The sequence below is a fragment of the Amblyomma americanum genome, chromosome 5 (assembly GCF_052857255.1).
Source record: "Amblyomma americanum isolate KBUSLIRL-KWMA chromosome 5, ASM5285725v1, whole genome shotgun sequence".
NCBI classification, from domain to species: domain Eukaryota; kingdom Metazoa; phylum Arthropoda; class Arachnida; order Ixodida; family Ixodidae; genus Amblyomma; species Amblyomma americanum.
Window position 1 is genome coordinate 19,180,747 of NC_135501.1, and position 13,589 is coordinate 19,194,335.

Here is a 13,589-nt window from a genome sequence, read left to right on the forward strand (position 1 = left end):
AATCCTCCCGTTGTCCAGAGGGTTATATCATCTGCGTATATGGTTGTGTCGAGGCCTGGGATAGCAGCAAGAGCCTTTGCCAGTGGTGCTAGGTGATAGGACAGCCCCTTGTGGGGTCCCCCGCTAGGCAGGGGGAAAGGCTGGGAGGCGACATCCCCAAGGTGGAGTTCTGCCGTGCGTCCCACAAGGAAGGCCCGAACATATTGCCATAGGCGGGTGCCGCAGCCCGTGGTGGCTAATGTCGTCAGGATATGTCCATGGCATATTGTGTCGAAAGCCTTATTAATATCCAGGACCAGTATGGCTCGTGTAGCGGCTGTACAGCGCCCCAGTGCAAAAAATGTTTTTTAAGGGCGAGAAGCACGTCTTGCGTCGAGATGTTTGGACAGAAGCAAAATTGATCGTTGGAGAGAAAGCCTTCTAGGAACGCTTGCAGGCGATTGAGAATGACATGCTCGAAGAGCTTGCCAACATAGCTCGTTAAGAAGATGGGGCGCAAATTTTGATGGGTGAGGGGTTTGCCCGGTTTGGGTATAAATCGCATGCTGGCATGGGTCCAGGCCGATGGGAGCGTCCTAGCATGGCAGTGATTATTAAATAGCTCCGTGAGTTCCTTGAGCGAGACTTCGTCCAGATTGTATAGTGCTTTGTACGTTATGCCATCCGGGCCCGGCGCCGTAGAGCGGTGAATACTAAAGAGTGCGGCCGACTTCGCCGATGATGAAGGCGATTTCTGCATCAACTTCCGGGTTAGGTTGGGGTAGATTGGGTGGATCTGCTGACTGAAGGAGTGCGGGTATATAAATGTCCCGTATTTGGCCAATTACGTCTGTGCCCTTTTGTAGCTTCAGTTGTAATAGATGTTGTGTGTTTACTTGTGTCCGAGAGTTATTGGTGTTTGGATCTAAAAAAGTGCGTAGGAGGGACCACGCACGTTTAGTGCTTAATATACCCTTGAGGTCGTTACAAAAGTTTGCCGAGATTGCGCGGGCGTATTCTTCTGCCTCACGAGTGAGAGCGGCCATGCGCAGTCTCAATTTACAGTTGTGTCGCTGGTGACGCCAGCGCTTGAGAAGTCTCTCTTGGGCCTCCCATAGATGAGCCAGATGCGGATCAACCTGCGGTGCCGTAGAGATGATTTTAGTGCGTTTGCTGTTCGTCTGGATAGCCTCCACCAGATGGTCCGTCCAGTCGGTGACAGTACGGGGTTTGGTAGAATCAGCTGCCAATTATGGGCGCAATTTATCCCAGTCAGTGAGAAGCTGTGAACGAGGGTTGAATATCTTGGAATCGGAAGCAATTGTAGTGGAGGCTGGAAAGTGGTCAGTCCCAAGGCTGTGGTGGAGCTCCGTGTGAGATTTATCGAATATGTTGGGTGTGGCCCTTGTGAGATCGGGTGTGGTGTCGCTGGTGACACTTGTGCCAATGCCAGTGGGTACGGTGGGGTTTGTGATCAGGCCAAGGTTGTAATCGGCCATTGCAGCAGAAATAAGGTTACTTTTGGGGGCATCCGATGTGTATCCCCAGTGCGTGTGACGTGCATTAAAATCACCCACCTCAAGGAGCTCTGAGGAACGAAAGGATCCCAGGTTGCCCTGAATGACTCTGCTTTTATCTTTGAGATTGCTGTATATGTTAAGAGTAGTGAGGTCATATGTGTGCCCGGGTGATCTGAGCTCCATCGCAGTATACTGAGTGCCCTTGCTGTCGGGCATGTTTTTCGGTGTACGGTCTAGCACCGGCATGGATGCGAGTGTCAGGATTGCCGTACGTAGCGTAAGGGCTGCCGTATGATAACCGCGGATATGAATGCGGTTTGTTTCCGTCTCTTGCAGAGCGATGACGTGGAGGGGATTAAAGGAGTTTGCGATATAAGCTGTTAGTTGTGCTTGTTTTCGGCGTATGCTGCGACGGTTCCTTTGCCATATAATTTTATCTATTGGTGTAGTGGCATGGCGTCACCGCAGACCTTTTCGCGTGCTATTGTTAATAATTAATAATTGGTTTTTTGGGGAAAGGAAATGGCGCAGTATCTGTCTCATATATCTTTGGACACCTGAACCGCGCCGTAAGGGAAGGGATATAGGAGGGAGTGAAAGACGAAAGGAAGAATAGGTGCCGTAGTGGAGGGCTCCGGAATAATTTCGACCACCTGGGGATCTTTAACGTGCACTGACATCGCACAGCACACGGGCGCCTTAGCGTTTTTCCTCCATAAAAACGCAGCCGCCGCGGTCGGGTTCGAACCCGGGAACTCCGGATCAGTAGTAGAGCGCCCTAACCACTGAGCCACCGCGGCGGGGCGCGTGCTATTGTTCTGTGCCATGTTGCTGGTCTGGAGATACTGGATGAGGACAGGACGCGGGTTGAATTGCTTGCTGCTTACGAGGCCATTCCTGATGAGGAATAAGTTCGAAAAGCTTGATGATGCCGGCTTCATGTTTTTCCAAGCGTGTGTTGATCGTAGATTCTATCCTGTCAGTCATGGAGTGTATCAGTTGCGCCTTGGCTTGTATGAGCTGTAGGTGCATCGTTCCGAGTTGTTCAGCAGCTATGGTGTTGATTATGCTATCTATTTTCTGAGCGAAATTCAGCGGAACGTCTGTATTGCTTCACCGCCTCTTGACGTGCGATGGGGGTGTCAGGGGTTGGATAAGGGGGGCTAGTGGAGGCTGCTTGCACGGACTACTCACACTTTTTAGCAGGGTCGGCTCCTTTCTCGGGTGTAGCGTTCCGCAGTGACTGCGTCTCTTGGGTCTGCTGGATGCTGGCTGCAGATTCACTGGCTTTCGAGATAGAGGCCCTTGGCTCGTTGACGTCCGTCTTGATGCCACTGGGCTCCAAAGCTTTATGTCTGGCGTCATCAAGAATTTCTTCCCGTGTGAAAGTTTTCATTTGAGCTTGAAGATCATAACTTGCCAACTTTATGAGATATTCTGTAAAATCAGACCTGTAAGACCAGAAATACATAATAAAGTATTTGCCTAGTATAGCATGTTTATTATGGCTATATTGGCAAAGAAATTTCTCAAGTTCTTCCAGAAATATGTTTAAGTTACCTCAGGGAGGTGTTTACAGCGGCGATGAGAAGAAATCAAACGGAGCGGAGCCTAGGTGCTCCGCTTTTCGCATTTCTTTCATCATGCTTTTACTTAGACTCCCGCTTAAAGACGCATGTGTGCGTGATGCAATGTAGACCAAGGCGGAGCGTGTAGGCGCCGCGTTGTTCGTGTTTCTTTCCATTTCAATGGCACACGGTAGAGATCAGATATTCTTCATTGTCTGTAGAACATGCGCAGTTATAGCTTTGAAATGGTCGCAAACCCAGTTGTTCTCGACGGAAAAAGAATTCACCCACTTTTTTTTTACTTTCTCTAAGCAAACAGATTGACCTAAATCTCTTAATCAAGAATTGGGAGCATTCGTCTTTTCTTACATTCATTTCGGTAAGAACCTGAAATGGTGCGTAAGATTGTCTATGAAAGACTCGCGAATTGATGGACTGAAAGTCTTTTAATTTGAAGAGGAACACACAAGGCCGCTTTTGGGGGAATTGTGGATAGAACGCTAGTCACATTACCAGGTCTGAGTCAGTGTAGTCCATTTGCTATGAATGGACCCGATCAAACGGGTTTTAGTCAGCACCCGCACACCGCCCTGATGTTGGCCTCAGGGCAAACCCGTAAGAGCTTCTGAGCTGAACAACCTACTCAGTAGCTACCATGCACCAATCCTGTGTGCCTCTGTGTACTTCAAGTCGTTTCCAAATCAAGGAACGTACCACGCCTGTCGTCCTGTTTTCGTGCAAGGCATGCCTTACACCTTCCCAAGACGTTTTAATCAATAATGTTTATGGTGCCTCTGCATTCGCCCCATATACTCTGGCGAAATGGCGATGGCTCGACATCACCGCGGCGACGTGCTCGCACTATGGGCGCCACTGCCGAGCAGACCTTACCCATTTACCCTGGCAATGTGCTGCATTTGAAACCGAGAAATTGGCCATACAGTCCCTCCAACATATATATTGCCACGGACCTGGCTCGAGCTACCTGCGCGCTAAGCCGTGACGAGGACGAAGTGGTCGCGTTCGCGTGAGGCGCGCTCGGGCTGGCTCTGTTCTGGGCGATTAAAAACCTCGGCCGTTCTGCGGTCCCCCTCTACGTCTACGACTGTTCTCCGTCTGGCCTGTGACATCTGGTGGAGTTCGCTTGGGTATTCTCGGCTGATGCTCCATCCTTCCTCGGAGAGCCGAAGCGCAAGCCCGGTGCCTCTTGTGCGAACCCCCGTCCATCGTGTCAGCCGCAGGCTCCGCGGCTTGTCTCCAGAATTCGGACTCCAGCTTCAAGAGAGCGCACCCATGGCTACGACCACGGCAGCAAGGTCAGACAGCGCCCCGTTCATACCTGCTTCTTTTGTGAGCCTGCAAAATCCCCGGATCCCGAAGCCCTTTCACGGCGGATACTCGGAGGACGCCCAAGACTGGCTTGATCAGTTCGAGCGCGTTGCGCGTTTCAACGGCTGGGACGACAGTGCTAAGATCCGGAACGTTTACTTCAGCTTAGAAGACGCCGCTCGGATCTGGTACGAAAACCGTGAGACGAGTCTAACGACGTGGCAGGACTTTCGTCGCCAGCTGTTGGAGACTTACACCAGCAGCGATCGCCGTGAACAGGCCGAGCGTGAATTGACCGCTCGCATTCAGCTACCAAACGAGAACGCAACGATGTACGTGGAGGAAGTGACGCGCCTCTGCAACCGAGCGGACTCGACCATGACGGAAGAGAAAAACTCAGACACCTGATGAGAGGCGTGAAAGAGCAATTGTTCTGCGGTCTTGTGCGAAGCCCGCCCAGAACAGTCGCCGAGTTCCTCTCCGAGGCTGTGCTCATGGAGAGGGCGCTCCAGCAACGGTACAATTTCTACGACCGGCAGCTAAACCCTATCTCGGCTCTACACCCCCTGGATGCTGCTTCGGGGGCCAATACAAGCTCCCTTCGGGACATCGTGCGTTCTGTGGTCCGTGAGGAGCTGCAGAAACTTCAGGGATTTTTCCTGTGGACTCTCTGACTAGCGCCATTCGGGAGGGAGTTCAGCAGGCGCTCAGATCGCCCGTCGCTCCAGTAGAGCCGCCACCACAGCCAGCTGCTTGGCCGCCAGCGACGTATGCGGACGTGCTGCGCCGTCCTGCGCCGGTTCCCTGCGCGCCACCGTATGCCCCTTCGGTAGTCGCAGTACACGCCGAGCAGCCGGTTCCCTACTGGCAAGCTCGAGGACAGGCGCCGAGGAAGACCGATATTTGGCGTGCGCCAGACCGACGTCCCCTGTGTTACCATTGTGGCGAGGCCGGTCACATCTTCCGGCGGTGTCCATATCGGCCTCTGGGATTGCGAGGCTTGTCTGCAGGTAGTCGCCGTCCGCGGCATGCCGAACAGCCTCAGGAGTTTGACGAATACGTCACCCGCCGGCGTGGTTCACCACCTCCTCCGCGCCGAACGTCCCGATCTCCCTCACCTCGCCATCCGTCGCCTCATCAGTCCGGTTATGGACCTGGTGCACAGCGTGGGTCCTCGAGCCCGCACCGGGAAAACTAGAACAGGCGACCTTTGGAGGCGAGGCCGCCGAACGCCGTATTGCCGAAAAGCTTCCACCGACGCGCCGACTGACCCTTCCCGAATCGACGACCACGATACCGATGACGACGACGACGACGACGAAGACGGCGCCGACGACTGGGTCTGGTAAGAGCAAGGTCTCCCTTGACATACCCGTGCTGATTGACTCTAAGGAGGTTAGCGCACTAGTGGATACGGGTGCGGACTACTCGATAATGAGCGGTAGGATGGCTAAGGTGCTGAAGAAAGTTATGATGCCGTGGGCAGGGTCACAGATACGTACGGCTGGTGGCCACGTGGTTACGCCGCTCGGAATGTGTACGGCAAGAATTACGGTGCGCGGATGCACGTTCGTGGCAACGTTCCTCATTTTGCCTGAATGCTCACGAGACGTCATTCTCGGTCTCGACTTTCTTCGAGAAAATGGTGCGACTATAGACCTTCGAAATCGATTGGTTACATTTTCAACTGAACTCGCTGCCACCAAACCCGCCCCCGAGAATTGCAGAGCCGCACTGCGTATATCCGACGATGCCGTAACGGTGCCTCCACGGGCGAGTATTCTGGCGAGGGTCACATGCGACGCGCCACATTGCGGACAACGTGTTGTTGAGCCAAATGTCTCTCTTTTGCTCACCATGGGTGTTTGCGTAGCAAGAGGGCTCGCCTTTCTATCTGACGGTCGCACTGAAGTCCTCGTGACCAATTTCAGTAATGAACACCGCCATTTATTTGGTGGCACAGCCATCGCCCACGTCGACCCCGTCCAAGAGGTGGCTGAGTGTTTCGCATGCCTAGAATACACGCCTGGAGAAGTTGACGAAGAGGCAGTACGCGCCGTTCACATAAACGAGGGCCTCCCGCCCGCAGAAAGGCAGCAATTGCAAGAATTGTTGCTGCAGTTTAAGGACTGCTTTACCTCGTCGTCTAAGGTACGTCAGACGCCCATCACTAAGCATCGGATAGTCACGCACGATGGCGCGCGCCCAATACATCAACAGCCTTATCGCGTATCTCCCCGAGAGCGGGAGGCCATCCAAACGCAAGTGAAGGAGATGCTCAATGACGGCATAATCCAGCCATCGAATAGTCTCTGGTCGTCTCCTGTCGTTCTCGTAAAAAAAGAAGGATGGCACGCTGCGCTTCTGTGTGGATTACAGAAAACTTAACAGCGTAACAAAAAAAGATGTCTATCCGCTACCTCGTATAGATGATTCCCTCGACAGACTGCGGCAAGCAAAATACTTTTCTTCGGTAGATCTGCGCAGCGGATATTGGCAAATAGAAGTTGATGAGAGGGACCGGGAGAAAACCGCCTTTGTCACCCCGGACGGCCTCTATGAATTTCGTGTGCTCCCCTTCGGACTCTGCTGTGCTCCAGCAACGTTCCAGCGAATGATGGATACCGTGCTCACCGGCCTTAAATGGCAAACATGTCTAGTATACCTGGATGATGTAATCATTTTTTCAACAACGTTTTCGGAACATTTGCAGCGGCTCAGAGTGGTGTTAGAAGCCGTCCGATCAGCTCATCTTACTCTAAAGCCGCAAAAATGCCATTTTGGATTTACTAAATTGAAGTTTCTCGGGCATGTCGTCAGCTCCGAGGGCATCCGGCCAGACCCTGACAAAATTTCTGCCGTCGCGGACTTCCCGGTTCCCACTGATAAAAAAGCCGTCCGACGATTTCTAGGCCTTTGTTCGTACTACCGACGTTTCATAAAAAACTTTGCTAAGCTGGCCAGTCCTCTGACGCGCTTGACACGAGATGAGGAGCCATTTTTGTGGGGTGTCGAGCAGCAAACTGCTTTTGACGATCTACGACGTCGGCTACAATCACCACCAGTACTAGCCCATTTTGACGATGATGCCGCCCCTGAAATTCACACGGACGCCAGCAACGTCGGTCTTGGAGCGGTTCTCGTCCAGCGTCCGAACGGTGTCGAAAAAGTAATCGCTTATGCTAGCCGTGCACTTTCCCGTGCAGAGTGTAACTACTCTACAACTGAGAAGGAATGTTTGGCCGTAGTATGGGCCATCACAAAGTTCCGCCCCTATCTGTATGGCAGGCAGTTCAAGGTTATTACTGACCACCACTCATTGTGCTGCTTGACAAACTTGAGAGACCCATGTGGCCGCCTAGCACGTTGGGCATTACGCTTACAGGAATTTGACTTCACGATCATCTACAAGTCTGGTCGCAAGCACACCGACGCTGACAGCTTGTCGCGTTCACCCGTGCAACCTTACGAAGGTAACGCAGAAGACGAAGCATTCCTTGGTGCAGTCACGTCGTCCGACATCATCGCACAACAACGTGCGGACGACGAGTTGAAGCTGCTCATGGAGCATCTAGAAGGTCACCATCCCTCGATACCCTCCCACCTGGCTCGTAGGCTGCCATCCCTATGTCTTCGAGGCGGAGTGTTGTATAAGAAAAACTCCGCCTCCAGTGGTAAGAGTTACCTTCTGGTTATACCAGCCGCCTTCCGCCACGAGATCCTCCTCGCCTGCCACGACGAGCCGACCTCTGGGCACCTTGGATTCACGCGCACACTTGCCAGAGTGCGGCAGAACTACTATTGGCCCAACCTTGCCTCATGTGTGAAGCGATATATTCGGTCCTGCCGTGAGTGCCAGCGTAGGAAGACGCCGCCTCTGAAACCGCCTGGCATGTTGCAACCTATCATGCCTCCTAACATACCCTTTGAACAAGTCGGCATGGACCTCCTCGGACCATTTCCCTTGTCGTCGGGAGGAAACAGATGGATAGCTGTTGCAACCGATTACCTGACGCGTTACGCCGAAACGCAGGCTCTCCCTCAAGGCACAGCGTTCGAAGTTGCGCACTTCTTTATGCGTGCAATAGTGCTTCGACACGGCGCTCCGTCCGTCGTCATCACAGACCGAGGGAAGGCATTTACAGCTCAGCTTGTCCACGACATCTTTGAGCTGAGTTACACCAGCCATCGAACAACGACAGCATACCATCCCCAAACAAATGGGCTCACAGAACGCCTGAATAAAACACTGGCCGACATGATTTCCATGTACGTGGATGTGGAGCACAGAACCTGGGACCAAATACTCCCCTACATCACATTCGCGTACAACACTGCGACTCAAGAAACAACCCGCTTTACACCATTCCGTCTAGTCTACGGCAGAGAAGTGCGGATGATGCTGGACGCCATGCTCCCGTGCGTGGATGATGACTTGACACCAGATGCGGGCTCCTTTGTCGAACAAGCTGAGCAAGCTCGCCAGCTTGCTCGTTTGCACATCACAGCTCAACAAGACACGGACTCCAGACGTTACAACCGGCGCCACAGGGAGGTTACCTACAACATCGGTGACCGTGTGTGGGTGTGGACCCCTGTCCGCCAAAAGGGATTGTCCGAAAAACTGCTGCACCGATATTTCGGACCTTATGAGGTGCTCCGTCGTGTTGGAAACGTGGATTATGAGGTTGTTCCACGTGGAACTGTGGCTACCGGTCGTCGGCAACCACGGACTGACATTGTGCATGTAATGCGACTTAAGCCATACTTCTCGCGTGAGAGCGATGACGCTCCACTTTAAACTGTGTTCGGGTTCTGCGTTTTAATTTGTTTCTTTTTGTTCGTTTCTTTTTTAAACATTGTCTTCCTGCTTTTCCTGTTCGTTTTCTGCTTTGTACATACCCTCGCATCGGGACGATGCTCTTCTTTGATGTCACAGGCCAGACGGAGAACAGTCGTAGACGTAGAGGGGGACCGCAGAACGGCCGAGGTTTTTAATCGCCCAGAACAGAGCCAGCCCGACCGCGCCTCACGCGAACGCGACCACTTCGTCCTCGTCACGGCTTAGCGCGCAGGTAGCTCGAGCCAGGTCCGTGGCAATATGTATACAGATTACCGTACCGCGCGGCTCCCCAATACCGACGCACAGCTCCTGCTTGCTGCATATGAAATTTGCAAATTGTCTAGATTTTTTCACAGCCTTCCGATATTAAGAAGAAATAATTCGAAGAAAATACTGCTGTCACATTCAGGTGCCCATTCCCCCTTTATTCCAGTCGCACAGTATATCTAGGCTCCCAGACATGTGGAACTGATTTCAACAGTTCACCCTCAAAGTTAATACTGAATAACAGGGCCCCTTCCACCTTTTCCGCTAATATTCTTCCGTAGCGTACCTACACATAGCGGCAGTTTTCTCTTTTGCAGCAGTTTTGATAAGGCACGGTAATCTTTTCACGCGTTTGTTAGATTCTCCATTTCATACGTGTCTTGCGACTCTTGCCTGCTAGACTACTATTTTTTTCTGCCTCTTCTCTTTCGATTCCATTTTGTTAAACCGGACATGGATTGGGGGCTTGCAATTTTTTTTTGCTTCCATTCTCTGCACCATCTCCATTTCCTCCACTCTCTCCTCGGGAAGGTCAGTCTTAGAGGCTAATTGGCCGGCGACGGAGTGCGTCTTTAAGTTCAGTAGCCTTTACACCATGAATCTCTAGATTGTTTTCACGTGAGTATGCTTTAACCTGTCAACATCCAGCTCCAATAGCAAGCTGAACGTCATTGATCCGCTAGTTTAAGATGGAAATGTACAGCGCAAATAAAGACGAAGACACAAGGAAGACGCATGGAACTGACGAGTGCTGACTTGCAACAGTTTATTTTCGAAACTCGGAGCTGTATTTATAGCTGAAAAAACCAGGCAATTATCACACATGCGCAGTAGGTGACCCATTGTTATGTTGGCGCAAATATAACAGCTCCTTACTAGTAAGTGCAATAGATGGCTTGGCCACACAGGACCCACCCAACCGGCCTATCATTTCAGCTTCTATTATCTCTCACAGTGAGTTGGCAACGGTTTTCGGCGATAACAGAGCAATGATTTTTATCTTTACCGTTTTCCTCACATTTCCTACAGCGTGCGTCCAGAAACCCTCCTCGCCGTTCAGACACATTATTGAAATAATCTCGGAGGTGGTCGTTCAATCATATACCGCTTTTTCCTACATAGCTCTTCCCACATTTCCACAAGTCAGCGCTCGTGTGTCCCATGTGTCTTCCTTGTGTCCTCGTCTTTATTTGCGCTGCACATTTCCATCATGAATCACCAACATGTCCAGACTGCCATTTTAGCGATAATTCAACCTGGAGTTCTGTTGCACCCTTATTTAGTTATTTGATTTTCAGCTTATTGTTCTCAAGTGATTTACCTACTTCATCATAATTAGTGCTGGGGAGTTCCAGTGCTGCTCCCACTTGTTGAATCGTTTGAGTTCGCTTCCAAGTTATTACAGCCGTTGCTTAGTGTTTTAATAGTTGTTCCTGGTTCTTTTGTGAAGCTCCCGGCACCGGAGTATGTCATCCAATATAGCCATGACTTGTTCGCGTAATCTGGAAAGACAAACCACCAAGTCTGCTGCCATTTTCTTTAGAACCAGACGGACTCGATTTATGCAACCTAGCTTTACTTGAAAGGCACGTGCTTCAGGCCCATGTCTGCACCTCGTCGTTTGGTCCTTGAAAGCTCTCTGTCTTATTCCGGAGCATTTTCTAAACTTGATAATTATGATCACACCCGGAACACCTCAAATACAGGTGTTGGGACGCATTGTTCTTGATTGGGCGAGGACTTCTCTGAGCCTCGAGGTGCAGGCTGCCCTGAAGCGGGTTCCCCGTGACGAAGCGGTGGCGTTGCAATAAGAAATTTATTAGTTGGATTTGTCTTCTTTCCCTGAACTCTGCCTTGAAATGTAACGCCCCTGTTTCGCCACTGTTGCAAGGAGTAATTTATTACATGTTTGTTTTACAGCCAGTCTTCTGGCGCGCTCAACGACGCCCACTTACGACCCGGCCCAGATGGGATGGTTTACCAGAGGAGGAGCCTGCATTCCGGTCTTGTTGGCTGCCCTCCTGGCTACAGCTTTCACTCTCCTGGGCGCGCTGTTCTTCCTGCTTGCGTCGAAAAGGGGCCACAGTCGGGTCTCCGGTGCGCTTTTGGCCCACCGACCTTCGCGGTTCCAACTGGAGCAACTCTGCTCGACAAAGGCCTGCTTGCTGGCCGTGGACTCCCTGGTGGACGCCATGGTCGACCGAGACGGCGACGCATGCGCCGAGTTCAGCCAACATGTATGCGGGGGCTGGCGCAAGGACAACCCGAACCGCAGCAGCTTCGAAGAAGAAGTCCTGGAACGTTCATATGAACGCTTGCATGAGGCCATGATGGAATCCCGCGGTGCCAACAAGAGACATGCCAGCACGACGCAGGAAGCCAGCATGGCAGCGCTCTACAGGTACAGGACGGGCTCATCCGCAGTGCATGGCGCTTTGTGCAGCGTGCTGTTTAGTGTATGCATGCTGAATAAAGGAAAACTTCCGCAGCGCTAAAAAAGACGAACACACAGGAGACAAGGACAGAGTAGGCGCTGGACTCCAACTGGTTCTATTTCTTCGAAACAAGAAAGAACGAGAACTTTCTGCGCATTCTTCAAAACTCGCAATGTAAACACCCCCAAACACCTTCGCACAGCCGGCAAGCATATGAACCAAGCTTTAGACAACCTCTATATAATCATATTTACCAGACAACTTTCGCTACTAAAACAGGGACACTGAGGTGTCACTGACGCAAGCCGAACCCAGCCTTTTGATAAACGAAGCTTTGAGTAACTCACGCGTGAGTGTGTCCTTGCTCCTGCCTAAAACTCTTATTTGTGGCAATTTTGGCTCAGAGTTAGGTTTGAAATCACAAGATCGGCAGAAGATCGGCAAGATCGGATAGAACTAAATTAAGATTGTTCCTTATAGAACGCTTGTACCCTCCTGCCCGATCATTCACACATCAGCCGGTTTGGCCGACGCAAACCTCCCCACACGTTATATGTTTGACCAAGACACACAGACCGTGAAAGAAATCGCATAGGAATCATGTCGCCGTCGGATCGCGCGCAAGCAACCACAGGCTACCCGTCGAGTTAATCTTTCTTTTTCCATAATCTACACCAATATACGCAGTTTCCTTCCAAAGCGCGAAGCCCTGTCTAATCTCCTGTCATCTTCAGGCAGCAACATATTAATCTTAACTGAAACGTGGCTGACAAGCGACGTGACAGATAATGAAATTCTGGATGAATTGCCAAATTTCAATGTTTACCGCAATGATCGTCAAGGCACACGCGGAGGAGGTGTCCTTATTGCCATTAACAACCAAATATCTTGTTCTCATGTTAACATTAGTTCAGATCTAGAAATATTGTGGTTAAAATGTTGCGCTCCACCGGAAACAGTTCTACTTGGCGTCTGCTACAGGGCCCCCAACAGCAACCCAGGATTCGCGCTTAACCTGAACGATGCACTAGTCCAAATTACTAAAAAACACCCTGGTGCGCAAATTGTTCTCTTAGGCGATTTTAACTACCCTGGCATCGATTGGCAAAACGTAGGACCACTAACCGCCGTTAACCCTGAAGCAAGAGAATTCGTAGATGTATGCTTAAACTTTAACCTGACGCAAATGGTGCTCGAACCGACACGCGTCGCTCACGGATCTTCAAATATTCTGGACTTAATACTGACCAACAACCCTGAAAGCTTATCATCGATTACTTACCTGCGTGAAATCAGTGACCATAAGGTTATTCATGCCATATTCAAGTTCTCCCACATCCCGCCAAACGTTCAAGAAAACCATCCGTATGTACGACAAAGGCAATTACGAAGAAATCAACAACTAGCTAGAAACATTCCTGCCTTATTTTCAATCCACATTTCATCACCGGTCTGTCTATGATAACTGGTCGATTTTCAAAAAGAAGATCGAAGATCTGACAAACAAATTTATTCCTTTTATCAGCTTTCGAGCAAACCGCCAAAAACCGTGGTTTTCACACAACCTTAAGAGATTAGAAAGAAGAAAAAAACGACTTTATAGGGCAGCGAAACGGAGCCCAGACGCAGATGCATGGGATAGGTACTA

General features: G+C 50.9%; 1 protein-coding gene across 1 annotated transcript in view; it reads left to right on the forward strand.

Annotated features, from left to right (window-relative positions):
• LOC144134589 (uncharacterized) overlaps positions 1–12,159 on the forward strand; it is a 108,774-nt gene extending 96,615 nt beyond the window's left edge. The window contains exon 3 of the mRNA XM_077667479.1: positions 11,427–12,159. Within this exon, the coding sequence (XP_077523605.1) occupies positions 11,427–12,001 (575 nt within the window). The 3' untranslated portion in view covers positions 12,002–12,159. The remainder of the gene's footprint in view (positions 1–11,426) is intronic.
• Positions 12,160–13,589: the final 1,430 nt, after the last annotated feature.